A 27,844-nucleotide genomic window follows, 5' to 3' on the forward strand; every position below is an offset into this window, starting at 1 on the left:
CTGGAGCATCTTATGCCGAGCTAAGCAGGTCTCCCCTCTTATAACCCCAAAGATTAAAGAACTGTAAAGCTGCAGTCAAACTGCCTGTACATCTTCCTATAAAATAAGCAAAATGAGGACAGGAGAGAAGGAAGCTTTCTTCCTGCCTGGGAAATTGTGCAATGTTTAGAGTCAATGAAGAGATAACCTAGCTTCCTTGCCTAGCCCTCTGACAATGAAATCATCATTCCAAGAGGAAGATGAGCTGGAATCCCTCCCAGAGCGAGACCTGGCTTTCCAACCATTCAGAAACTCTTCGAGAGACCTGCAGAAGAGGTCAAAGCCTTCTGTCATTTGTTCCCATTCATATCCTACGTGTGTAGGAAGTTACCAGCAAATCACAGTGTGTGTAGCGCCTATGCAAAATCCCACAGCAATCCTTCCTACGTAAAGCTGAAATAGACAACAGCCACGTTTGTTTCCAGTTTTCTGTTTCCTTAAACAAGCACTGGAAAGGAAACCAGATAAGGCAGGAAATTATAATGGAAGTGACCCTGTATCCAGCAGCTCAGAATCTCAGGCAACAGTGGGGGGGGGGGTCTTGTTAGCCCTGACACATGGAAACAGTGCAGTGGATTTGTCAGTTTTGTTTTCCAAGGTACCGTAATTCTAGAATTAGATATTTGAGCTGGGCTGAGAGCCAGAGCATTTTCTGTGTCAACTAGCCAATGACTGCATGTCTTGGCTACCATCACAATGAATTCTTCCCAGCCTGAATTACAAATGCCCTTTCTAAACAAACCTGTGCCAAGGCTCATTGCCGCCATTAAATGCCATGTCTTCCATGTCAAGCAAAATGGAGCAAACCACACAGGTGACACAGGAAAGTTTTTAGATTACCAGTAACAACCTTCCATTCTAAAACAAGATCCTCACTAGCAGTAGAATATATTCTTCTTCTTCAGTACAGCTTTCGCTTCTAAAAATTACCCTATTCATCCAAAGGGCCAAGTTCTTAGGCATAGTCTTTTGTCATTAATTACTTATATGTTTGTCACATTTTCAACCTTGCTATCTTCGTCCAAAGGGGAATTCTGTCTTTCTTTCAAAAATGCACACAAAGCTTAAAACAAATCTGTTTACATGTGAGGTTCTTCCTGAACTATGGCCAATGTTATTCTTAGAACCTCTCTCCATCTATTTTGTGATCCATCTGCCTTGGATTTTCTGCTTTGCAGCTGCAGAGCTTAAGCATCTCGACAGATCATTTAATAATCAATTGGGCTGCACCAGGTGTCTGGGAACCTATTCAGAGATAATAGCTAATAGAGTAACTTCCTGTGGAATTAAATAGAGCTTGAATCTCCTCAATCCCAGCTATAACCACCACCAAAACAAAAATTGTTAGTTTCTAACATACTCAAAGTATCCTCAGATGTACTGAAACTAAGCTTAAGTATGTGTTGAACTTACTTCAAAACACTAACAGTGCAATACTACACAAACCTACTCGGAAATAAGCTCCATAATAAAATTAAGAACAACAACAAACCAATAATTCCCCTCCCACAACACATTTAAAAGGGCATTGATTAAAAACAAATAACCAGCAAAGAAAAGAAAAATATACTAGTATAAAAATTATACTGGCAAAGATCTAGCATTCTATGTTTGGAGCACTTGACGAAAGTCTCTACCAGTAGCCAAGTGAGGAGTTGTACTTATTACACATAACAGACAACTATGAGCCCTGTGCATTTTCTCCTGCAGCCCCTTGCAAAGTTGAATGGCTGTGCGGGTCTGTGTTTAGAGGAATGAGGGGCCCAACTCAGGAAGTAAACACAATATATGTGTTCCGTTTTGCTAGCCTGTTGAGAGCGGGCCTTAGATGAAAATAGCACAGCATGGTTCCCAGGAGACACCTGGAAATTATGTCATCATGCTCAGAGTTAATCTACTGCTAATGTTTTGCTCAAGAGACTCTGCTTCTGCCAATTCCCTTCCACCACTCATAGCTTTCCCTTCACAATTCCACACAATCCCAAAACACCAGAAATGTAAAAAAAACTGGACAAAAGTCCTGTTTCTGTTAGGCTGCAGACCCAAATCAATTCTTCGGAGCACAGAAACAGATTTTTGCATGTTCAGACCTTTAAACCTCCCCCTTAAATAAATTCAGACAAGACTCAAATTTGGGTTTTGGTTTTGGCAGAGTTTAGGCCACAACTTTATTGATTACAGCAAGTGAGTGGTTGCATAGGCTCTTCTTCGACTAGCTCCCTGCATCATTGCAGGTAGCGTTGATTCAGGGCACCAGCATAGGTAGTCTAGGATGAACACCTGCATAAGCGGAAAGCTGGGAACAGGCTATCTCCACCACCCAAATGCCCCCCTGGACTCAGGCAGGGGCACAACCCTCTCTCAGGGGTTGACCAAACCATTGAGTCCATGGATTCCTTTAACGCAGTGTTTCCCAACCTTGGGCCTCCAGCTGTTTTTGAACTACAATTCCCATCATCCCTGACCACTGGTCTTGCTAGCTAGGGATGATGGGAATTGTAGGCCAAAAACATCTGGAGGCCCAAGGTTGGGAAACACTGCTTTAACGGAATACCCTTCACATAGGGATGGCGAGACCGCTCTCCATCCCTATCACCTGAACCAGAGCCTATCCGCAACCTTACAAGTTGTGACGATTTGCTACGCAGCAAGCGAAACCCCAATGGCACCAGCCAATCAGCCAAGTGGGGAAAATTACTGCTGTGCCCCTGTCCCAATGACAGACGACACACGATGGCATAGCAAGGTCAAGTGCAAAACCCTAAAAATAGGGAGAGGTGGGCAGGTGTTCTGATGCACGCACCAAAAGAGGAAGTTATGGGTATATATAGGTATATATAGGTCCCTTGATCCGTTTAACCTACGTCCCATTGGCCTGATTAAACCCTGCATCAAGGGACCTACCAGTTGGGTGTTGTGGCTATCCGATCATGCCTACCCACAACACAGGGTTTGGTTGCCAGGTCTCACCGCATCATGTGCCCTCTTTAAGGGAGGACCCGATTTCTCAATTAAAGAGCATGTTGTGCAGCTACAGCCTGACTTCATAACAGGGTATATTGAATACATTTAACGGTACTCTACTCATTTTCCAAAAGCCAATGCAAGCATGCGGTTTCATGGTTTGTATTAGAAGCTGTGCTGAACACAAATCTAGCATGTGTTTAGCAATGTAAGATGTGTCAATTTCTCTTCCCCTATCTCGCCTTAGCTGTTGGAACATGTTTAGCAAGTAGCATTTCAGGGCGGGCTGACTGCTCTCAGAAGGTTTCAGTCTGGCCTATTAAGACAAAATCTTTTCTGGAGGGGTTGGGAAGGCCTGCAGACTTTTTAACAAAGGCCTGCCTCTGACTATTTGTAGGACTCAAGCTCTGCTTTCTTCACAGGACCAACATCAACTGCAAAGGATTGAGAGCATTTAGACCGTTTCCTTGTGATTCTGTGTATCCATCAGCCCTGTGAACCCAGAAGTGCTTAAAGTGATTAAAGGCACCCAGTCAAATTAAAGTAGCAATAGTCTTTCTTTCCGAGGAATGGAATTCCTTCTGGGTAGCTGAATAATTAGATAGAAACAGAAAAACAGTTTCTCCAATAGTGGACAGCAGTCACGAAATTAAAAGACGCCTGCTTCTTGGGAGAAAAGCAATGACAAACCTAGACAGCATCTTAAAAAGCAGAGACATCACCTTGCTGACAAAGGTCCGTATAGTTAAAGCTATGGTTTTCCCAGTAGTGATGTATGGAAGTGAGAGCTGGACCATAATGAAGGCTGATCGCCGAAGAATTGATGCTTTTGAATTATGGTGCTGGAGGAGACTCTTGAGAGTATCGTGGACTGCAAGAAGATCAAACTGATCCATTCTTAAGGAAATCAGCCCTGAGTGCTCACTGGAAGGACAGATCCTGAAGCTGAGGCTCCGATACTTTGGCCACCTCATGAGAAGAAAAGACTACCTGGAAAAGACCCTGATGTTGGGAAAGATGGAGGGCACAAGGAGAAGGGGACGACAGAGGATGAGATGGATGGACAGTGTTCTTGAAGCTACCAGTATGAGTTTGACCAAACTGCGGGAGGCAGTGGAAGACAGGAGTGCCTGGCGTGCTCTGGTCCATGGGGTCACGAAGAGTCGGACACGACTAAACTACAAAATTTACTATTTGTCCTCTGCAAATATGATGAGCATCCCCCTCATCCCCTATATTACAGTTACTTATAAATAAAACTATTTCTAGTGTCTTTCATTCCGGAGAGTACCAAAGCAGTTTACAACAATAAATCATAAAACATAAAACATACCCCCCCAAAAAACCAATATTAACGTTAGTTACAGTAATCAGGGTGCTAAAAACTGGTATAGAAACAGCCTAGAAATGTCTGAGGAAATAGGTAAGTTGTTGGGGGGGTTGCAATTTTTAAAATAATGGATAAGTTTCCTAAGCACACTGGAAGCACCCAACAGTTGGTGCCTAGGCTCATCTCCAAGGGGAAGTCATCCCATAGAGTAGGTGTCCCCACAGAGAAAGTTATATTGCATACAATTATAACTTCTGCAGCTAATGCAATTAACATGGCTTTATCTAGAAATGATCTAGAACTGTGGTTCCCAACTGGTGGTCCATGGAGCTCAGAAGGTCCAGAAAACCCACCTGGGGGGGGGTCCATGGCACCATTCACCTACAAAAACAACCGTAGAGATATCAAAATTTTCAAAAGTAGGTGGTCCATGGTTTGGCTTTTGAAAAATAGGGGGTCCGCCATACTTAGCTAATTGGGATCCACTGGCCTAGAATGCAAATGATAACAAAAACTTGGAAATGTCTTATACTTCAGTGTCTTGACAGTTGCCAACACCACCAGAGCCCTCTGTTTTATTTGGCTGGATGGCAGCAACTAGGCCTCTCTCGCATAGGGCAGAGTCTTCTCTTTTGCCGAGTGCCTTTCTTCTATCTATGAAATTATGTCACGGGTGGCAAACCTTTCCCAGCCTGAGGGTGGCATTCTTTTGTAAACAAGCTTCCGAGGGGGGGGGCACATATCATCTCAAGACAAAAGTGGGCAAAGCAATAACTCTTACCTTCATAGCATTGGCTACATTCCAACTATGCAAAAGCCAGAAGTTTCTGCACCCACGCCTCTTCATCTTCAATCTAGTCAAGTAAGTGGGCTTTTAAAATGTGGGGTTTTTTTGGGGGGGGGGTTATTGGATTATTGTTGTTTTTATTTTGATTCTGTATTTTGTGGTTTTATATTTTGATTTTATTCTGTGAACCGCCCTGAGACGTCCAGATATAGGGCAGTATATAAATTGAAATCAATCAATCAATCAATCAAATAATTACAGTTCAAGGACACATAACCAGCCAGACAAAAGCAGTTGAAGAAGGCTCTGAGGATGGCTAAGGGCGTGGCATGGCAAAGGGAGAGTCCCACAGACCAGCTAGAGATGCCTGTAGGGACATAACCCCTGGGCCTGACGTTACCTCTGATTTACGTAATCCCATTTCTAGTGCCTATGAACAGGAACAAGCTAGAGTTTTTGTGGTTTGTTTGTGTACGAGTTTCACAAGTCTCTTTTGGAGGCTTGCTCAACATCTTCTGCCTTTGCATTTTGACAGCTATACAACACCATAGCAGAAGATGTTCCACTAACTGAACTTTTATTAGAGGAACTGGAGTGCCCTGTTTGGAGTTCAAAATGGCGGATAACCTCTGCTTAGTTCACACAATAGATTAACAGGAGTGTATATTTAAATGTACCCTGCCTTTTTGTACAAGGTTACTTACTCATTCTTCTCAACATCCAAGATGAAGTTTCTTCCTTCAGCTGTTATTTCTACTTCTGCTCTGGGTGGGTGCTGCATACAACACAGAAACAATAGGTTTACACACACTCTGCATTTCTGGCTTACGACAGAATCAAGATATTAAGCAAAAGTTGATAAATACTGTAATAGCAAATAGTTTATTTCACTGATTCTCAAACAGTAGACTGCAGATCGCTTACAACCCAGTTGCTATGACTGTTTACTTAGAAGCAAATCCAGCAGAGTTCAATAAGACCAACTCCCAGGTTGCAACTGGATTGCAGGCTTATTGGTCCACAGTGGTATACCAGACCATAACACAACCAGAGAAGAACACTGGCAAACTATATCTGGAGCAAACCGTGATGAACGCAGAATTAAAATTCCCTTCCTGGGCTCCAGTGCAGCTGTACTGAATGGACTGACTTGAATGTAAAGGAAAAGCAGGACTAGAGAGTGGATAAGAACATATGAAGCATTTACTGGATCAGGCCAATGGCCCGTCTAGTCCAGCATTCTGTTCTCACAGTGGCCAGCCTACGAGAAGTCCAAAAGCAGAACGTGAGTGCAACAGCACTATCCCCACTCATGATTCCCACCAATGGGCACATGTGTACTGCTTGCAGCTGTGAAGACATGACATAGCCATTGTGCGGTTGACAGGAACTTGCAGATTTGTGCATGATGCATGCCGCTGAGATGTTGGTTGGTCAAGACATTACTATTCAAGACTGATTCAAAGAACAAGCAAAACACAATACAACAAAGTTTTAGAAATCATTGGCTGATTGGGAATGATGCAGACCCTAATAATGCCTATCTAACACCCACCCACCCTCCTTCATTGGGGGTCGGGTGGCCCTCTGTCAGGAATTCTTTAGCTGTGGTTCCTGCATTGTAGGGGGTTGGACGAGATATCGCTTGGGTTCCCTTCCAACCCTACTATGGATATTACAGTATGTTCTCTCAGAAGCGGAACTTGGCTAATGATTCTTTGTGGTGGCTTACAAAGGCTGCAAGGTGGAAATTGGCAAATAATAGCTGAAGTGTCAAAGGCAGAGCAGGCGGACGAGGCAGGAAATCGCTATCACCTCCCCCCATGCACCCTCATAAAAAAAACAAACCACAGCCTGTTAATAAGAAGGAAAGTGAGTAATGTTGGTTGTCCCAAGTAATCAAAATTGCACCACTGTTAAACATGTTCCCATCCTAAGTGTGGTCTATGAAGGAACCTCGCCCACACTGAGCAGCAAATTGTTCAACCAAAATAGCCTCCAGCTTCTGCATTTCTAGTGCTTACACACACACACACACACACACACACACACACACACACACACACACTAATGGTTGCTACAACTTCCATGGAGAACACCATCCTCTTTTCCTATTCATATATCAACACGGTCCTTGACTATTCATAGTGGCAACAGATGTGCCCCCCTTCTCATGCCTAATTTTAAACGATTTTTCCAATTTCATTTTAGAGCATTCAGGAACATTTTTGAGAGCTTGCATGAGCAGGAGGAGGGAGAGAGCACTTTGTGGCTAATGTGCAGGCCAGAGACTCGGGAGATGTGGGTTCAGTTCCCAGCTTGAGAGTTGCCTGTGCAATCTCTTTGTTGAGCAACTTGTTCCAAGCAAGAGAGAAGGACAAAAAAGAAATAGCAATGCCCTCTTGCCCTTATTGACACATGAGGCCTACCACATCCTTCTTCGTCAACTCTGCAAGGGATCTGATAGCAAATGGGTCACAGAGCTGGCCCTTCCCTTTGATCAAAAGCACATTTGCATGGCCACACACATAGCAGTAGAGGAAAACTGATGCTTGCTTTGATTAAATCTCTGCTTCCCATCTGTCTGGTGCTTCCACACAGCCAAAACAGAGACGGCCAACAACAACTAGCTGAGCTCCTCAGATAATTCTGCTGCACATCTGTGACATTTTTGTAGGAAATAACCGGGGAAGGGCTGTGGCTCAATGGGAGAGCATCTGCTTTGCACACAGTAGGTGCCAGCTTCAATCTCCTGCATCTCCAGGCAGGACCGGAAGTGTTCCTTGCCTAAAACCCTGGACAGCCACTGCCTGTCAGTGTGGACAGTCTTGAGCGAGAGGGACCCATGGTCTGTCTTGGTAAAAGGCAGCTTCCTATGTTCTTAACTGGATTGAAGTTGGAGAAACTCCCAATGTTGGCTTGGAGCAGGTGGAAGATGAACAGCACTATTGACTATATCCAATGCCAAGCATACAGAATCTGATTTCTGTGCATCATACAAGGAACCACATGGTACCACAACCAAGGGGGAAAGGGGAAGCATCAGTGAGAATTCGGCTGTACACAGAAAAAGTTGGCAGGCATTTCTGCAGCCACAGCTTCAGCTTTTCCAGCTGCTGCAGTCTTGAGAACTGTTGCCTCTTTGTGTAGGCTAGTTCACAGCATGGTATCCTCATGTGACTAGAGGGGCTACAGATGCTCTAGTGTGGGGGGACTTACAAGCTGCTTCCAAGCCTTTTGAGAACCAGACGGATCAACCCAGTGGTTTGAAATTGTCTTCAGCAAATCACACAGTCTTATGTCTTGCTTACTCATCTTTACAAGATGAGTGGCCTACTTAGCAGGATGGGCGAACAGAACTGATGCACTAACTAATATAAACCCTGATAAGGCTATCACACTCTTTTCCCCAGGCCCCATACCAAAAAGCCCTTTATCACTAGTGGTGATAAAGGATCTAAGGGTAGCAGCAAGAGGCACTAAGAAAACATAATCACAAAAAGGCACTTGCAATACACAAAAGACCACTCGTTCTAAAAAAAAAAAAAATACTTTCTCCATTAGCACAAATAGTACTTAAGGCCAGATGCTCCTCTGCCAGAACCATATTTAAAAGCAATTTGCTAGTGACACCAGCAGATACAATTCCCTCTGCAACATAGTAAAATGTAATGAATTCTGGAATTTCTAAATTCTGAGGGTGGTATTCAAGGAATTTTTACTCAGAGCAGACTAATTTTAATTAAAGAACATGACTAAGTTAGGTTTGTTAATTCCAGTATTCATTTAGTTTTGACGCTCTTGCCAGATGATGACTCAAAAGGCCACAGAACATCTTCACACATACACTCATATGTGAGGAGGAAGAGTCAAAGTTCAGTGGCAGAGCATCTGCTTTGCCTGCAGAAGGTTCCAGATTCAATCCCTGGCACCTCCAGGTGGAACTGGCAAAAACTATTGGAATCTGAAATCCTAGAGAGCCACTCCCAGTCAGCATAGACAATATTGATTGAGCTAGATAGACCAAAGGTCTGACTCAGTATAAGACAGCTTCCTTCATCCCTCTTGGTATTGATAATGGGTATATGAGTTTATCCAGCTTAGGCAGATTTTACAAGGCACTTCACAGCCAGACTGTCACTGCTATATAATTCCCACCAATGATCGTATCAGGAGGATAATGGTTATTTGAAAGGGACGAGAAAGCACAGCTCGTTTCCTGTTATTGTGGCTGAGCAACCTACCTTATCATTGCCAGAGCTTCCATCTGATCGCCACTGAGGTATTATGATTTCATGGTGCACCTGGGAGTGGACTGCATTCCATGTCCCTGAGGAAACATAAATAACTGTTCAAAGCCCCAGTCTGAACTCTGAAAGGTCATAGGAGAAAATCAGCACACAGGGGAGGGGGAACCCCCACTAACATCCTACTGTACCTATCCAAATAGCCAACCGTGTCTTTTACAAACCCAGACAAGTCTTTTTGCCAGTCAAAAGCAGCCTTTGTTCTTGAGAGCAGATTCATCAACCACTTTTCTCACTAATTCCGTTCTCTGTTTCACAAGTATAATGCTGGCTTCTTGGCATGGAGAGACTAGACTGAGTTGGATTTTTGTGGATAATACACCCCCCCCAAAAAAAGCATTTGGGGCATCATTTCACCTGGGTTCATTGCTGTCATTGTAGCTGATTTGGCACATGTTTTTTTTAATGGTTTCTCCTTTTCCTGGCTACATAGTCAAGCCAATCGGGGTCATAGAGCTGATATAAGTGCAACAAAGCACCACACAGCAAATCAGGTTAATTTTTCCTTGAACCACACTCCCTCCTCCCACATTAACTCACAGAGAGCTTTATAGACATGTTAAGGCATATAGTAGCTGACCACAGATTGCTATATTTGGGGTAAGGTAAAAGGTAAAGGACCCTTGGATGGTTAAATCCAGTCAAAGGTGATTTTGGGGTGTGGCGCTCATCTCGCTTCAGGCCATCTCGGCATTTGTCCACAGACAGCTTTCCAGGTCATGTGTCCAGCATGACTAAACTGCTTCTGGTGCAATGGAAGACTATGACTATGGTGAGGATTTGTGGCAGACAGTGGAGTGGAGTGGGCAGAAAGCGGATGATCAGTGCTGATCATTGCACCAACTCCAGAATGGCACAGGGAACAGGTCCGATGCAATTATGTGGTAGCAGAGGGACCAATTTGGGATCCAGTGGATTTGTCAGGTCAAGCCTGACCTCTCCAAACCTTCAAGTGTCCCATTTCAGCTCTTTCTGATGGCTCCAGCCAACAGGTATCCTACTATTTGGCTTTAATCCTCAGCCACATATTTGATGGCTGGAAAAGGAAGTCTGATGTTTTCACTTCACCAATGAGGAGGCTGCCTTGACTGTGAGAGCTTTGTGGGGGGGACGTTTCCATCTGATCCAAGCCAAAAGGGGGGGTCTAGATTGCTCTGTTACTATGAAAGTAGCTGTCCAGTTCCAGAATGGTCAAGTTGGAAGTGAGTCTAAGGATAATCTAGTCCAACCACCAGCAATGCAGAACTATGTAGCTGTCCCATACAGCGATTGAACCTGCAACCTTGGTGTTGTCTTGAGAGGGCTACCTTCAGAGGGGCAGTGTTTTGCCCTAGTGAGGACAAAAAAGAGTAAACATGAGAGTGCATACTTCATGCATCTGTGAAGTGGAGTTTGGACGGGGAAAGGGATTGACTGTGTTGTGAACTCTGCACTTCCCACTCCTTTCCTTCTATAAAGATACTGCATTATATTGAGTGAGTTGGCCTCTATTTTGTGGGAAGGATTCAGTTGGATATTGGAGATTTAAGATTATGCAATTCATAGGGCTCAATGAATCCACTTCCCCCACCCCTTTCTTTAAAAAAAAGCAAAACTTCTTGCAGTTAGGAAAATGTACTAAAAAGTGTGGGGTAACATGTGATTGACAGAAAGATGTATAACCTCCCCGCAAACAAATCTGGATGAATGCTCAATAAAGAGTAAACTTTGTATAACCTCCATGCAAACTTTGCTCAATAAATGCATCATCTGGAGGAACCCTGGGCCATATTCAACTAGCTGGTCCTGCTAAGTGGAAGCCAGAAGCAGGATGTATGAAGTTGCATCCCTCCCCCAGGATCCAATTGCCTTTTCCTGTTCATTCTTCCCCACATACTTCCAGAAGGATGTCCATGCTCCCTTCCCCCTATCCTGGATAAATGCTTAGCATGTTCACCTAATAAAATACCTAGTTAGCTCTTTTCTAAAAAGTGTAAAACCTAAAAAAAAAATAGCTGGTCGGAGAAGGGTAGAAGTCTGACATAATAAAATGACCACAAGGTTCAGGCAATTAATGTTGCGCACCCCTCTGGTCTGAAGAGGGGATGGTCATAGCATAATATTATCACAAGGACTGGCCAATCAGTGATCTCCAAATCCAAAAGAACAGATTCAACCTAATCCACTCTGGATTAGAAAGCAGTATGCAGAAACTAGGCAGATTTGAAGGATTAGAAATCTGAGGGATTAGAAATTTGGGTGTCTGTACATTTAACTGCCAGTTTTTGCCTTGCATTTAGGTCCTGCATTTCCTTCGTTTCGAAGAGCAGATGCATTTTTCTTTATTGAATATTCATGAAAGTTCACTGTAGTTCAAAACAATCTTCTGTGCATTTAATTGTACAAAGCAATAACTTGGCAAATATGATTAATGTCACGAGCTCTTAATTAATCTGCCACTGTTCTGTAAGCAATATAGGCATTCCCGAAGGTTAAAAAGGTTTCAAATTATTTCCTTCTGAATTTTAAAGGAACAATTAATAACAGGTTCATATAGCAGAAAACCTCAGACACATTAAATTACTTTCCCTCCACTCCTTTCAACTCAGATTGTATGGCCTCCTAGATCAAGTGGTGTGTGTTTGTGTGTGTGTGTTGCAATGCTTAAGCAATTCAAGCAATTAAATAAGCAAGTGTTTCAGGGGTAGAAGCATTCAGCACATATTAGAAGCTTGCTCTCTAACACACTACCGTCAGGTTTCCACACTACTTTGTTCTCATGAGGACTAGAAACTTACTTTACAGCTGAGATGTTAATGAAGCCTATGCATTGCAAGTAAGCAGCTCTCTTATGCATGGGTGGCATTATGACTGACAGAATGTTTTTGACCCCTGTGACAAGTCTACAATTAAAGACTTCTGCATTTAGTTCAACTGTGGGGCTGCACAGCTGCCATTCAGTACCCCTTCTGGTCCTACCAACCTAGGACTGTGGTAAGAAGAAATGGAAAATCTGCAGTTCTATTTCTATAACCACTCCCATGGGCATACCTGTTGAACAGCCTTTCTTAAACAAATTTGTTGCTTCTGAATTAGAGCTTCATGGCTTAAAGGGAGGGAGGGAGGAGGCAGCATCTTCTACACCTATGGTTTATGTTCACAGCAATCTGGTGCATTTAGCATTTTCTTATCAAAAGTGCTGAAAGTGCTTTTCTGCTCAGGTGTGCTCCCAGCTAAGCATCCATCCTTTCATGCAAGTATTGCATATACCAAGAGGTAAATGTGCTGTTTAAAATGAAGGTTTGCAAGATCTCCTCTCATATCTCAGTTACAGTCGTTTGGTGGATTATGCATTACAGCACAATCCCATGTATACTCAGAAGTAAGTACTGTTAAATTCAGTGGAATTTACTCCTAGGTAAGTGGGTTGAAGATTGCAGCCTTAATCAGAGCGTTGTCTCTCTCTCTCTCCCACCCCCCTTGGTAAAACTGTTCCCACTTTTTATCCTGCCCTCCTGCACAGTGATCCAAACACTTACCTGCCCAGTCTGACTCCTCAGCCGGCAACTGCCTTAGCCAAAGCAAGATGATGGAAATAGAATAAATCAAGTCTCCTTTTGCAGCACCGCAAATGATCCCTCCCATGGTCTGCAGAGAAGGCACGTTTCATAGAGATGGAGATGTCATAGCTGCTGGTGGTTCTTGATGCTGCTGCTGCATTTGGCTTGGTACAGAAGCCTCCGCTTTTGCAATGCCTTGGTAGGCACATGAAATAGTGGCTTAAAAAAAAAAGACCAGCTTTCAAATCCCGCCCATCACGGAAGCCATCATTCCTATTCCAAGACAGATGTTGGCCGGTGACGTCGCAGCAGCAGCAAAACGCAGGATCCGTCCAACCATTATTATCTGACGAGGAGCCTTTAAGAAAGCATAGCGGGAGGTGGTGAGAAAGGCAATCTGTCTGTCCTTGCAGCCCGCCTGAAATTATAGCGAGAGCTTGTTCCTGTTACTCCTTTGTCTGCGAACCTACCGGCGGTGTGTGCAGTAAATTTCAGCGCTAGTTGTATTTATTTCAGGAGCTCCTTCGGATTCTGAAATGTATGACTTAAAAGCTTGAGGGGTCGTTCAGCAATCAGACAGTTATAAGCTCACAGGCATTAATTTGATAAGCAGTAAAGAGATCAGGGTGCATGCACCGTCAGCCTCCTTGGAAGAAAACGCACGCCGTGCGCATCTCCAGACGCAGAACAGGGTTGGGGCATTTCTTAACGAACAGTTACCTTCCCACGAGGCATCTGTATTAAAGATGCATCTCGACTTAGATCTGTTCATTCGCCCTCTAGTGGCAAAATCAAGAGCTGGAGCAGCCCAAACGGACGCGGTTGTGTGGCTTCAGAGTCCAGGCAGATTCAAATCTTACACTCTCCATTCCTTGTGCCAGCTATTTTTAAGCCAAATGCATTTAAGCAATCAAATACATTTAAAATGGTTTCTCCAGTAAATCACTGGACTAGTATGCGGTGAAGACGAAGGGGATATAGTCTGCCTTCTTCGCTTGTTTGCAAGGGGGTGGAGGTTGCTCTCCTTTCCACTCTCAAGGCAGCTTAAGTTATGCATAAAGCAACACAGAAAAGTTATTTTTAAAAGGTAACAATGCATTCAGACTGCAGTCCTATGTGCTCTTACCTTGGAGTACCTCTAATTGAACTCAGTAGGACTTACTTGTTAGGGAAAGTTTTTAATGACTGATGTTTTAATGTATTTTTAATCTTTTGTTGGAAGCCGCCCAGAGTGGCTGGGGAAACCCAGTCAAAAGGTTGGGGAATAAATAAATAAATAAATTATTATTATTATTATTACTACTACTACTACTACTACTACTACTTCTGAGTAAGTAGACCCTGAAAACCCTCACCCACAGAAAGAGAGTAAAACAAGGGGGACGGCTGTACTGATTTATCCCAGCAACACCATTCTGTGATATTATAAGGGATGGAAAGTGCCCATACAAGCCTATACAGTTTACAGAGAAGTAAGTCCCCCTATGTTCATGGAGCCCCAAGTAAGCGTACCTCCTCTGAACATCAGTAACCACGGACAAAGTGACAGTAATCCAAACAGCAGAAAGAGGAAGGATAGGCAAGAGCTACTACGAAATTAAAAGATGCCTGCTTCTTGGGAGAAAAGCAATGACAAACCTAGACAGCATCTTAAAAAGCAGAGACATCACCTTGCCAACAAAGGTCCGTATAGTTAAAGTCATGGTTTTCCCAGTAGTGATGTATGGAAGTGAGAGCTGGACCATAAAGAAGGCTGATCGCCGAAGAATTGATGCTTTTGAATTATGGTGCTAGAGGAGACTCTTGAGAGTCCCATGGACTGTAAGAAGATCAAACCTATCCATTCTTAAGGAAATCAACCCTGAGTGCTCACTGGAAGGACAGATTGTGAAGCCGAGGCTCCAATACTTTGGCCACCTCATGAGAAGAGAAGACTCCCTGGGAAAGAACCTGATGTTGGGAAAGATGGAGGGCACAAGGAGAAGGGGATGACAAAGGACGAGATGGTTGGATAGTGTTCTCGAAGCTACCAACATGAGCCTGACCAAACTGCGGGAGGCAGTGGAAGACAGGAGTGCCTGGTGTGCTCTGGTCCATGGGGTCATGAAGAGTCGGACACGACTAAACGACTAAACAGCAACAACAACAACAAGTCACTCTCCATAGTGACCAGTAAGGAAAAAGGGAAACGGCATGAGGCCACCCATCTTGCTGAACCTAAGCAACTCTGGGTCTGGTCAGTGCCTTCCTTGGAGGTTTTTAAGCAGAGGTTGGATGGCCGTCTGTCTTGGATGCTTTAGTTGAGATTCCTGCATTGCAGGGGGTTGGACTAGATGACCCTTGGGGTCCCTTCCAACTCTATGATTCTGTGTACAGTTGCTCCATGATGGAAGGAAGGTGAGATATAAATACTGTATAAGGAAATAAATACATCCCAGTCCATTTGGGACTCAAAACCATTAATTGAAAAGGGACAAAATGAAAGGAAGAAGACCACAGTCCTAAGCATGGAATGAAGCTCCACTGAAATAAATGGGGTTTACTTTCATGTATTTTTTTTTAAAAAAAAAAAAAGATCAGAGGAGGGAGGATCAATTTAGCTGTTTGCTTTATCAATGCTTTTATAGAAATCTCAAGAGACGGGTGAGGGAGGAACCCTCCTAATTTGCTGCTCAGCCTCTTAAGAATAGTATTGATCTTTCCTTCTATAAAGACTTCTGCATTTGTACATGTGTAGTTAAAGTGGCACTGTATATATATGAAAGCAATGAGGTGCAAGATTCAAAGAGCAGCAGTTTGCAGGTGGTATCTATTGATCTTTTGACCATATACCAATAAATCAGCCAGGTGGGAAAATAAGGAATTTATTTAAAGGAAAAATACACTGTCTGGAAATAATGATTTTTCTGCTTTGTTCTAAGCTTCAGCTTCTCTCAGTGTTTTGAGGTTGTTATTCAGGGATGGCATCATGGCCCTGCCACTAGTAGGATGGTCTCCTTTTAAGGCAGATGGATGCTGAGGGGGCAGGAAGAAGTAGCAAAGCCCTGGGGGGGGCAGAGCTTAGTATATGCTATGTGGTCTGTTCAACACCCCTAAGCTAGCCAGTACAGTGGTACCTCAGGTTAAGTACTTAATTCGTTCCAGAGGTCCATACTTAACCTGAAACTGTTCTTAACCTGAAGACCACTTTAGCTAATGGGGCCTCCTGCTGCTGCCACGCCGCCGGAGCACGATTTTTGTTCTCATCCTGAAGCAAAGTTCTTAATCTGAAGCACTGTTTCTGGTTTAGCGGAGTCTGTAACCTGAAGAGTATGTAACCTGAAGTGTATGTAACCTGAGGTATTACTGTACTCTTAGGTATGGTAGAGGATGCTGCTTGGCTGCTAGTGTTGAAGTAAGATTCAACTGCAAGTCCATTAGATTTTTCTACATGGAGTAGGGGGTGGAGGTAGGAACGAGTTTGTCTTTCATCTCAGGCAGCAAATTTAAGGAAGTTATTTTATTAACTTTTACTTTTGTTTCAAACGAACACTGTGTTTATCTTGTACACATGTATGCTTTTCAGGGATCACCTACCTTTTGGGGTCTGTCAGCACATTTCCAAATGTGTAGCATGAGCATACACATGCACGCACACTGCAGCCTATTCCACTGGCTGCAATAGAAAGTGTCTTTCAGTAGGGGAAAGAAACCCTACAGGCGCCTGATAAGGTAGATAGATGATAGATAGATATAGATAGATAGATAGATAGATAGATAGATAGATAGATAGATAGATAGATAGATAGATGATAGATAGACGATAGATAGATATAGATGAATATAGATGATAGATAGATGATAGATAGATAGATAGATAGATAGATAGATAGATAGATAGATAGATAGATAGATGATAGATAGATGATAGATGATAGATAGATAGATAGATAGATAGATAGATATAGATAGATAGATAGATAGATAGATAGATGATAGATAGATATAGATAGATAGATAGATGATAGATAGATATAGATAGATAGATAGATAGATAGATAGATAGATAGATAGATATAGATAGATAGATAGCCTATGAAGCTGAAAAAGTGGGTTCTCCCTCAGTAACTTTTGCCATAAGAAATGTGTTAGTTTTTCGGGACTTCCGGAGGCGGCGCGAAATGGCAATGGCGGTCCTCTTTAGTCTCTAAAGAGGGGCTCCGCAGAAAAGGATCGTCCGCTACGGCTCAGCGACGATCCATCGAGAAAAACCACGAGCAGAGTGAGCTCGTGGCCGTGGGACTCAGCGGGCACCTGGAGCGACCCCCGAAACGAAGAAGGGACCCCGTAAGGGGTTCCGGAAGCGCAGAGGGGAAGCGGTGCTGAGAGTTCATCGCTCTTTCTGCGGGAGCGAAGCCGCGCGGCTGCTGCCGATGAGCGCCGACCTTTCTTCCTCAACCATTGGATTCTAAATCATCTACTCGTGAGTAAGTGTTACTCTATTTTGGATTTACAAACTTAGAAATTCGGCTGAAAGCGGGAGACGAAAAAGAGGAAGTCCGTCTCCCGGCAAAGCTTACAGATCAAAGGCAAAGGAACTGACAGGCTGGAAGCAGTAGAAAAGGATTTTAAAAGTGGAAGTATTATGCGTCTGACAGAACTGAGGATTGAAATGAAAGGCAAGGTTTTTTTTTTAAATTAATTTACTCTACAGTGTGGAACCTTCTCCTTTGGTGGACTTTAAAGTTTAAAACCCAGCCTCGGGATGGCAGGGGAAAAGAATGTCTTTTGCGGATACAATTTATAAAATTGAAATAGATACATAGAGGCAACTCTGGATTACATAACTAAGTAACTGTATCCTGCGCCTAGGGAGGTGACATTTGTGGCAATTTTGGAAGGGCTCTGCTTGTGGAAAAAATGTTTTAAGGACTATTGGTAAACTATTTAGCCGCAGGAACTTTAATGGCGACCAAACTTTTTTCCTTCTCTCCTGAACTCCAATTGTACTCCCTCTAACTGAACTCCCTCTAGTGGAGACTGGGATTTACAACTTCTTGGGAACTAACTTTGTTTTGTCTCTCCGCTGTGGTTATCTACACTGAGGTCTGTCCTTCCCATGGAACATTGGACAGCTTGACCTTGACTCATAGACAGGTGGGGAATGAGTGGCCAACCGAAAACAAGATCTGCAAAAGCGAAAGCAGCAAAAGGCCAGCTTGTGCAAACAACTTTGACTTCCCAGTCACGTAGATCATCAGTTCCTGCTGTACTGAAGGGAACTGAACTTCCAACAGTAGCTGAATTGAAGGGAACTGAACCTTCAACAACAGCTGAACTAAAGGAAGCTGAACAACCAGCAATAGAGGATATGGCTGCAGGTGGATCTGATGTACTTTTGAAGGAAATGCTACAACAATTTGCAATTTTAAATAAGAAGGTTGATGACCAAACAGCAAAAATTGATTTAGCCACATCCTCCATTACAAAGCTATCTGAACAAGTGGCACAGCACTCACAAGCAATTGGGAATCTAAAAGACGCTACTTCTGAGAATCGGAAATTGGCCGAAGCTGCGAACGAAAAAGCCGACCAAGCAATTCAAAAAGTGGATGAATTGAAAGGAGAGGTAAGGCCACTACATAAGCACATCAGTGACCAGCAGGCCTACCTGTCTATGGTGGAATTGAGAAACCGGGAAAATAATTTAAGATTACGTTCTATCCCAGAGCTTGAAAAGGAAGATTTGACTGGTTTTTTGACAGTAGAATTTTCCAAATTCTGGGGAATAAAGGAGGACGAAGACTTTAAAATAACAACGGCATTTAGATTGGGAAGTGTCACCAGGAAGGACAGACCAAGAGACTGCCTGATTATCCTAAGGACCAAACAGGAGAGAGACAAAATACTTGACCTTCACTTTAATAAATTACTTGAGATCCAGGATAGAAGAGCGGAAATTTACAAGGATATACCAAAACAATTACTGGATCTCAGGGCCATCTATACTGACCTAGCAAGACTTTTGAGAGGCAACGGAATACCTTATAGGTGGGAGTTCCCACAAGGCCTATCTTTTAAATACAAAGGAAAGAAGGTTAGAATCAAGACAAAAGAGGACAACCAGAAGTTCCTGCACGACCACGGAGAGGATCTTCAGAAGGGAACAGCAGTTCCTTGGCCTCCGCCACAGCCTGGATTGGAACCAATACCATCTCCCTCGGACCCGGACAAAAAGGAGGACACCCCATAGAGAGCAACAACAGATTGATACAGGATGTCTCTGCAGCTGTACAGTTGGAATATTAATGGCGCAAATTCCCCGGAAAAACGAAAAAGGATTTTTCATATTTTGAAAAAGGAAAATTTGGATGTAATTTGCTTGCAAGAAACGCACGTGACTAGGCTCCACAGGAAAGTACTAATTAACAAAAGACTAGGCCAAGAATTTGTTTCATCAGACAAAGTAAAAAAGAGAGGCCTGGTGATCTACGTAAAGGAGAACCTAGCACCGAAATTTTTGTTTAAAGATGAGCAAGGGAGAATCTTGGCAATTGAAATACAATCTCAAGGAGAAAAAGTTTTGATATTAGGAATTTATGCACCAAATGAGGGGAAAGCAGAATTTTATAAGAAGCTACACGAGACATTACTGGACTATCTGGACTATTCGAACATCATTATGATGGGAGACATGAATGGGGTAGTCTCCACTTTGATGGATAAGTCACAGAGCCAAAATTTAACTAAGGATGGCAGACTACCGAAAACTTTTTTTGAACTGACAGACAATATGGATTTGATCGACATTTGGCGGACAAGGAACCCCCTAGGTAGAGAGGGAACTTTCTTTTCTGAGGCCCACTTATCATGGACGAGAATTGACCAAATCTGGACAACTAGAGGGCTGGCACCGAAGACTATAAGAGTGGAAATCTGCCCAAAGACTTGCTCCGACCATAACGCCCTGAAAATGGAATTGAGACTTACTCCAGCCGGATCCTTCAGATGGAAAATGAATGACACCCTCTTTAGAGATCAAGAGATTGTAAAGAAGGCCCAAAAAACATTAAAGGACTATTTTGAAATCAACTTGAACACTTCAGTGGAAAAAAGAACAATCTGGGACGCTAGTAAAGCTGTAATGAGGGGGTTTCTGATACAACAAAACACAATTAAGAAAAAACTCTGGAATGGGAAAAAGGACAAAATATTAGAGAAGATAAGAAATGGAGAGAAAAGATTGAGATCTAAACCAAAATCCAAAGAGATCTTGCGAGAAATCAAATTCTACCAGGCACAATATTTGAAATTGATAAACCAAGAAGTGGAATGGAAAATTAAACAAATGAGACAAAGATCCTTTGAGTCAGCAAACAAATGTGGGAAACTGCTGGCATGGCAGTTGAAAAAAAGACAGAAATTTAATTACGTTACCAATTTAGAGGTGGAAGGGAAAAATATCCAGAAACCAGGTGAAATTAGAAAGTGTTTCCAGAAATACTTCAAAAAGTTGTATACACAAGGGCCTGAGGAAGTGTCTGAGATGGAACGATTTTTGAAACTCAATGGTTTACCAGAACTATCCCAGGAGAAGAGATCAATCTTGAACTGTAAAATAACACAACAGGAAATTGAGGATGCCATTCAGAATATGCAGTTGGGCAAATCTCCAGGCCCAGATGGGCTCACCTCCAAGTATTATAAGATATTAAAAGACTACTTGACTCTTCCATTAATGGAGGTTTGCAATCAGATTATGGGGGGAGGAAGGGCACCGGAAACGTGGAAAGAAGCTTTCATCACATTGATACCCAAAGTGGAAACTGAAAAGAATCAACTTAGGAACTACCGTCCCATCTCACTCCTAAATGTGGATTACAAAATATTTGCAGACATTTTGGCAAGTAGATTGAAAAAGGTTTTAAATGAAGTAATTCATAAGGACCAAGCAGGCTTTCTTCCTGGTAGGCATTTGTTTGACAATACTAGGAATATTATTGATATCCTGGAACTTTTACAAACAAATATTAACACTAAAGCAGCGTTAATTTTTATTGATGCTGAGAAGGCCTTTGACAATATTTCTTGGAAATTTATGAAGAAAAACTTGGAAGGGATGGGAGTGGGACGGGGGTTTGAAAATGGCTTAGAAGCAATTTATTCAGAACAAAAAGCTAAGTTGATAGTGAACAATGTGGTGACAGAGGAGTTCCATATTGAAAAAGGAACACGCCAGGGGTGCCCCCTATCCCCACTATTATTTATATCAGTCCTGGAGGTTTTGCTGAACATGATTAGGAGGGACCGGCAAATACAGGGGATTACGGTCGGAGTGAAACAATATAAATTGAAAGCATTTGCAGACGACTTAGTAATAACACTACAGGAGCCAGAATCTAGTACAAAAAGAGTTCTGGAATTGATACAAGAATTTGGTCGGGTGGCAGGATTTAAGTTGAACAAACAAAAAACTAAAGTTTTGGGGAAAAACTTGACGCCTTTAGAAATAGAGGGGTTTCAGAAGGAAACAGAGTTAACTGTGGTCAAGAAAGTGAAATACCTGGGGGTAAACTTGACGCCTAAAAATCTGAATTTGTTTAAGGACAATTATGAGAAATGTTGGTCAGAAGTTAAGAAAGATTTGGAAACTTGGTCGAGACTGAAGCTTTCCTTGCTGGGCCGAATTGCTGCTGTTAAGATGAATGTTTTGCCAAAAATGTTGTTCTTATTTCAAACCTTGCAGGTCGTGGACAGAGTGGAATGTTTTGGAAAGTGGCAGAGGGATATATCAAAGTTTGTCTGGCAGGGCAAAAAGCCCCGAATAAAGTTTAAAATACTAACTGATGCAAAAGAAAGAGGGGGGTTTGCCCTGCCGGACTTAAGGTTATACTATGAGGCGGCAGCCTTCTGCTGGTTGAAAGATTGGATCTTATTAGAGAATACAGATGTCCTAGACCTGGAAGGTTTTAACAATTCGTTAGGATGGCATGCGTATCTGTGGTACGGCAAGGTAAAAACACATGGAATGTTCAAAAACCATATTGTCAGGAAAGCAATCTTTATGGTCTGGATGAAATATAAAGACTTACTGGAAAGTAAGACTCCGAGGTGGTTATCACCAGTGGAGGCCAAGGCGCGGAAAAAACCCAATATGGAGGCCGGTTGGCCGAAATATTGGGAACTAATAGAAAAAATTGGTGACAATTGGAGGTTGCGGGGCTTTGAAAACTTAAAAGATAAGGTGCAAGACTGGTTTCATTATGCCCAAATTAACGAGGTTGTTAAGTTAGATAAAAAAACAGGATTCCAGGTGGAAAAATCGAAACTTGAGACAGAGCTGTTAGAACCAAAGACCAAGGTATTATCGAGAATGTATAACTTGCTGCTTAAATGGAATACACAGGATGAGACAGTTAAATCAGCCATGATAAAGTGGGCTCAAGACATTGGTTATAATATCATGTTTGAAGACTGGGAAAGGTTATGGACCACCGGTATGAAATTTACGGCATGTAATGCCTTGAAAGAAAACATCATGAAAATGATATACAGGTGGTACATGACCCCAGTCAAGCTTGCTAAGATATACCATTTGTCTGATAACAAATGTTGGAAGTGTAAGGAAGCTGAAGGAACATTTTTTCACCTTTGGTGGACTTGCCCAAGAGTGAAGGCCTTCTGGGAAATGATCTACAACGAGTTAAAAAAGGTGTTTAAGTACACCTTCCCTAAAAAACCGGAGGCCTTCCTCTTGGGTATTGTCGGCCAAGGGGTGTTAAAGAAGGATAGAACGTTTTTTATGTATGCCACCACGGCAGCAAGAATTCTGATCGCCAAATATTGGAAGACTCAAGATTTGCCCACACTGGAAGAGTGGCAAACGCAACTGATTGACTATATGGAGTTGGCCGAAATGACTGCCAGAATCCGAGACCTGGGAGAAGAAGCAATGGAGGAGGACTGGAAAAAATTTAAGAACTATCTGCAAAAATTTTATAAGCTATATGAACTTTAAAATGACGCATAATTTGAAATGCTAGCCCCAGCAATGAGTGTGTAACATTTATGAAATTGGATAACATTATTGAAAGAATCAAAGTTTAAATGTTAAAAATGATAATACGTTTTGTTTTTAGAGTAAATGAGCAATAAGGGATTTAAACTTAAACTGCAATTGAAAGTACAAAAGAAACACATGAAACAAGGTTATAATTTGCTGATAAATTTATTGTTAAGAATGCATTGTGCGGGAGATGTGGGGAAGTTCGATAGAAAGTTGAAATAAGTTGTGGAAGGGTTATGAATTTTTTATCTTCTTTTTGCCTATTTTTTGTTTTTTTCCTCTTTTTTCTTTTTTTTCTGTCTATGTCTGAAAAAACACAATAAAAACTATTTAAAAAAAAAAAAGAAATGTGTTAGTTTTTCGGTGCCACGAGACTTTATTGTTTTTTGGGGAAAGAATATTCTTCTGGCAGCTTATAAAGTTGCTGCCTTTTTTAAAAAAAAAAAAAATGGAAAGTATCATCTGGAGAGTAGCGGTTTAGCTTTTGTGTCTCCAGCCATATTGTTGTAAATACATTCCATGATTATAGAGCTTTCTCACTCTCTAGGATTTTGCCTAGGCTGGAACTCCATGCTGGGCAAGGTGGTCCTGATTATTTGTGTTTGATGACCAACAGCAAGCTAAGCCACTAGAATGTGCATAACGCCACATCTGTCATTGGGATGGCTGAGAGAAACAATTTTGCAGGCAGACTGAATGTGGAAAGGAGAGAGAGAGAAAAAAAATTGGTGCTAGTTTTGAACTTGTTGGAAAAGTTTGCTAAGTTGCTGCTGAGCAGAAACTGCTGCATAGCATACCACCTGGTAGACTGTTGCTGTTTTAAAGTTAGTATTACCATGCTTGCTTCCTGTCTCCTCAGCCTCCAAATTTATACACAACCAACTTTCAGTAGTGTTGTCTTGTAATGAAACTTGTAATATAAGAATAGTCCTGGAACCTGCTACATACTGTATCAGAGAAGTGTGTGGCTCTGCAGCATGTAACACAATTATTTCTCAGAAGTTGCAAGAAGAATGTAAACCAAGTCAGTTCATTCACTGTACTGTACCACAAAAATGTGACACCGTTCAAATAATGACATTGAAGATGCATTTGATTAAAGTGGTGAATTCTAGTCAATGAATGCTTGTGTCATAACCATTTTTTTAGCATTTAAGGTGCTGCAAAATTATTTTAAAGTCAAAGCAGACTACAATAATCACCTGTGGCTGATTTGAATTCAAGGCTTTTGTCAGACACATCTTCACCAGGATATTCCTTAAAACCCACTTGCTGAACAGGGATGCTCTCATGGTATGTGATGAGTGTCAGATGATTGAATGAGGCTTGAAAATGAGATTGTTGAATTTGGTGTGTATACACCCATATCTCTCACTTCTGCTTAGTTGGCTGTGCAAGGCTCTGTATTGCTTCAAAACCCTATTTCACCAGAAGCCTAAGCTTGCTTCATGACAAAAAGGTAAGATAAAAATTCCTAAATAAGTTTTTTTTAAAAAAAAATGGCGAGAGATATAACAAAAATGTCTGTACACGACTGGAATCAAAGCCTCTCCCAAGCCTCTCTCAGCTCTCTTGAAATGGCTATCTGTTTCCCACCTTAAAGAACTTTATCCTTGATAAACATGAAGCATATGGCACACCAAAATCCAGCGCATCATGACTGAGGATATGGTTGCTGGAGACTGTGGTCTGTGTTAACAATGGAAACCCTGTTCTACCCAGGATTTCCCCCCACATAATTCTATGCTGTGCAAGTACTGTAGCAGGGGGCTTTCCTAGAGTGACAACATATTTAGGAATGCACACTATTATGCATCATCCATGCAGAATTGGAAACTGACAGATGATAGACCTACTTTTCTAGTTGTCCACATAGAATTATGTTTATATGAAACAGGAATTGGTGATGGGGCTGTGTTGGTGCACTGACTACAGAATGGGATCTCTTTCTCTTGTTCTTCAGTTATTCAATATACTAGGCACATAACAGTCACCCTGCCTTTCAAATAAAGTTTCAATCATTTAAAAAGAAAAGAAGTAACCTGCGTATTTAGCTAGTTTTGCTTGATTTACTTTTTGGACAGTTGCAAGACAAACAATGGGCAAAGCTGTTCCCCCTCTTCCCTTAGACATTTTAACAGCTGTGTATCTTTAGTGTATAGTCAGAATTTGTTCTGGGGTCTATCCTGAAATAGTAAAAGAAAAATCTTGGGATCCACCCTAGAGACTTTTATTCCCCTGTTCTGTGGCTGCCACACCCAGGCTACAGAATTTTTTTTTGTTTCAAGAGTTACCAATCCTGCTCTTCAATTGCCAAGATTTTTCATTTTACCCGATCATCACATTCAAAGATGCATAGAACTTTAAAAACAAACAAACCCCTGTTAAGTTGTACAAATAGAAAGCATGCTGTAATGAAACATGCCATATGGTAGTATTTATACCACTGGGTTGTGGTCACTTGAGCTTTGCTTACTCTCTCTCTCTCTCTCCTCCTGTCTGTCTGTCTCTCTCCCTCTCCCCACCCCGCCTATGTTCCAGGAAACCCCCTGCACAAAAATATGAGCTGTTCACTGTCCAGTTGTGCATAGCTTATTCTATATATAAAATATCCTTTGAAGGGTTCAGACAACTTCACAGAGAGAGGCCAAGAAGATCTTAGCTCAGTGAGGTTCTGAATAGACTATGCTGTGAATGTCATTCATCCTACATCAAGCAGAAATATTTCACTAGCAGCCTTTATAAATACCATTGATATTTCTGATTCAGGCAACCCCTAGTTAAGCTGTCTGAAAGGAACCAGTCATGAAGCAGAGTGAAGAAGCTGGAGCAGTGATGATGGCAGGAACTGAGGCCTCATCAGCATTCTATAACTATGTGAAAGTCTGGGCCTCATGTCTCACAATGGATGGGGATCTCATTTTGAGTGGTAATCTGATCTATTAGGCTAGGGAAGTCAAATATGGTGGAATGTGGTTTGTTATTATGTATTTATTACACTTGTATCCCACCTTTCTTCCAAGGAACTCAAAGTGATTTACATTAGTCTTGCCCCACCTCCGCCCATAATGTCTTCACAACAACTCTGAGGAAGTGACTGAGCTCAAGGTTATTGAGCTTCAAAGAGGTGGATTGAGTTAAACCTGGGTTTCACTTGTCCTACTGCTGCACTCTACCCACTAAGCTACATTGACTTTATAGAGTTTATGGTGCAAAATCCGACTTTGGTTTATGGTTACCCTTCCAAAGTTTGCCAGTTCCATGCATTTACTGTGCCATCTTTGTGCATGGTGCTCTACAAAGAACAGATATGGCAGGTCTGTACGCCAAGGCGTTCTGGAAGAAGGGAAACAGGAATAGTGAAAGGAGTGTGGTGCTCAGTTTCTGCCACCATCCCTCAGTTGCCATACACACATATGTAAACATCTACATGCTGTTTTCTGCTCTTCAGCAAAATCCTGGACAAAGACGTCTTTTTCTCCACCAGGTTTCCAGTTCAGAGGTCATTCCACTGAGGCAGCCATCACTTCATCCCTTGGAGTGGTAGCCAAGTGGTATTTTAATTGCTCTACATGGAGAAGGCCCCAGGTTTGGTTCCTGGTGTCTCCATGGAGAGTTCTTGCCAGTCAGTGTCAACAGTACAGAGTGAGGTGAACCAATTGTTTGACTTGGTATAAAGGCAGCTTCCTATGTTCCTTTCTCTTTGTGAGCTCAGTGGCCCATTTGATATTGCTTTTCTTGGCCATTTCTGGTCTCTCCTTTTGCCTGTATGTTCTGTCCTTGCATCTCCACATTTGTTGAGCCCTGGGCTGGGCAGCGGCAACAACCCAGCTAGGTTAGGCAGGCACAGCTGCACAGTATAAATGTCTTTTTCTGGCACTGTGCAGATTCCGGCTTGCTGTGCTAATGCAACACAATAACTAGCCACATTGTGTGAGGGCCTAAGTACCGCTGTATCCTGCTCATGTGGCACTCAGCAGAGGATGTGACTGCGCAGAAGCACTGCATTCTTAGCTAACACAGACAGGGGGGTTGTTGCAAACTTTATTTGAGAATGGCCAAAAAAGAAAAGAAAGCTACATTCATTGTGGTTTCATAAAAAGACAGGCTGAAAACCAAGAAGGATGGCTGCTAAAGTAATAAAGCGGTTCAGAGAACAGCTTGGATGGATATCGTATTAAATCTCCAGGATTCATTTGAGGAAAGATGGTTGAACAAATCATCGTTTCAAAAAAACCTATTCCACACTGAAAAAGAGATAGATATAAATGATAATGCTTGCCTGTATTATTCTCTGTGCCTGGAAAGAGCACCAAAGGCAGCTCCCCACCCCCCCCCCACACACACTGTGCTGATTGGTGTGAGGAGAGGGGTGATTTTTGCCAAGATCACAGCTGTGGAGGGAAGGCTCACACCTCACCTCCCTGCACACTGACTGCAGTGCTGATATTCACTATTGCATCTGCCTACCCTGTGACCACGACCACCACCAACATGCCTGGTATTTTCTTTTTTAAAACTCATGGTGGGGTTGCTAATCACATTGTTAACATGGTATGCAGCTGCACTCTCAGAGGGGAAAAGTAAAAAGGCAGTGAAAGAAACAGTGCAGAAAGCAGAGCCGGGGGCAGTGAATCTTCGCCAGGCCTCAACAAGGACAACCCAGATGGTGTGGAATCGTTTTTGAATGTGTGTATGTGTGTGTGTTGGAATCGTTTTCAATAGTTTTATATATGGGACGTCTTATAATTTCTTGTTTTACAGATGTAACTTTTCTGTTTGCTTTACCATGGTATATTTTATTGTTGTAACCCCAATTTTATTAGGGAGTAA

The 27,844-nt window shown here is 42.3% G+C and overlaps 1 protein-coding gene across 2 annotated transcripts in view; it reads right to left on the minus strand.

The window, feature by feature from the left end:
- The window catches only part of ADAM19 (ADAM metallopeptidase domain 19), a 53,703-nt gene extending 39,896 nt beyond the window's left edge, over positions 1-13,807 (minus strand). For both annotated transcript variants that reach the window (XM_081901009.1, XM_081901008.1), the window contains exons 1-3: positions 12,946-13,807; positions 9,365-9,450; positions 5,825-5,895 (exon numbers count right to left, since the gene is read on the minus strand). In XM_081901009.1, the coding sequence (XP_081757135.1) occupies positions 5,825-5,895; positions 9,365-9,450; positions 12,946-13,051 (263 nt within the window). In that variant the 5' untranslated portion in view covers positions 13,052-13,807. The remainder of the gene's footprint in view (positions 1-5,824; positions 5,896-9,364; positions 9,451-12,945) is intronic.
- Between the last annotated feature and the right edge of the window lie 14,037 nt (positions 13,808-27,844).

Source organism: Podarcis melisellensis, assembly GCF_964234715.1.
Source record: "Podarcis melisellensis genome assembly, chromosome: 2".
Lineage (NCBI taxonomy): Eukaryota > Metazoa > Chordata > Lepidosauria > Squamata > Lacertidae > Podarcis > Podarcis melisellensis.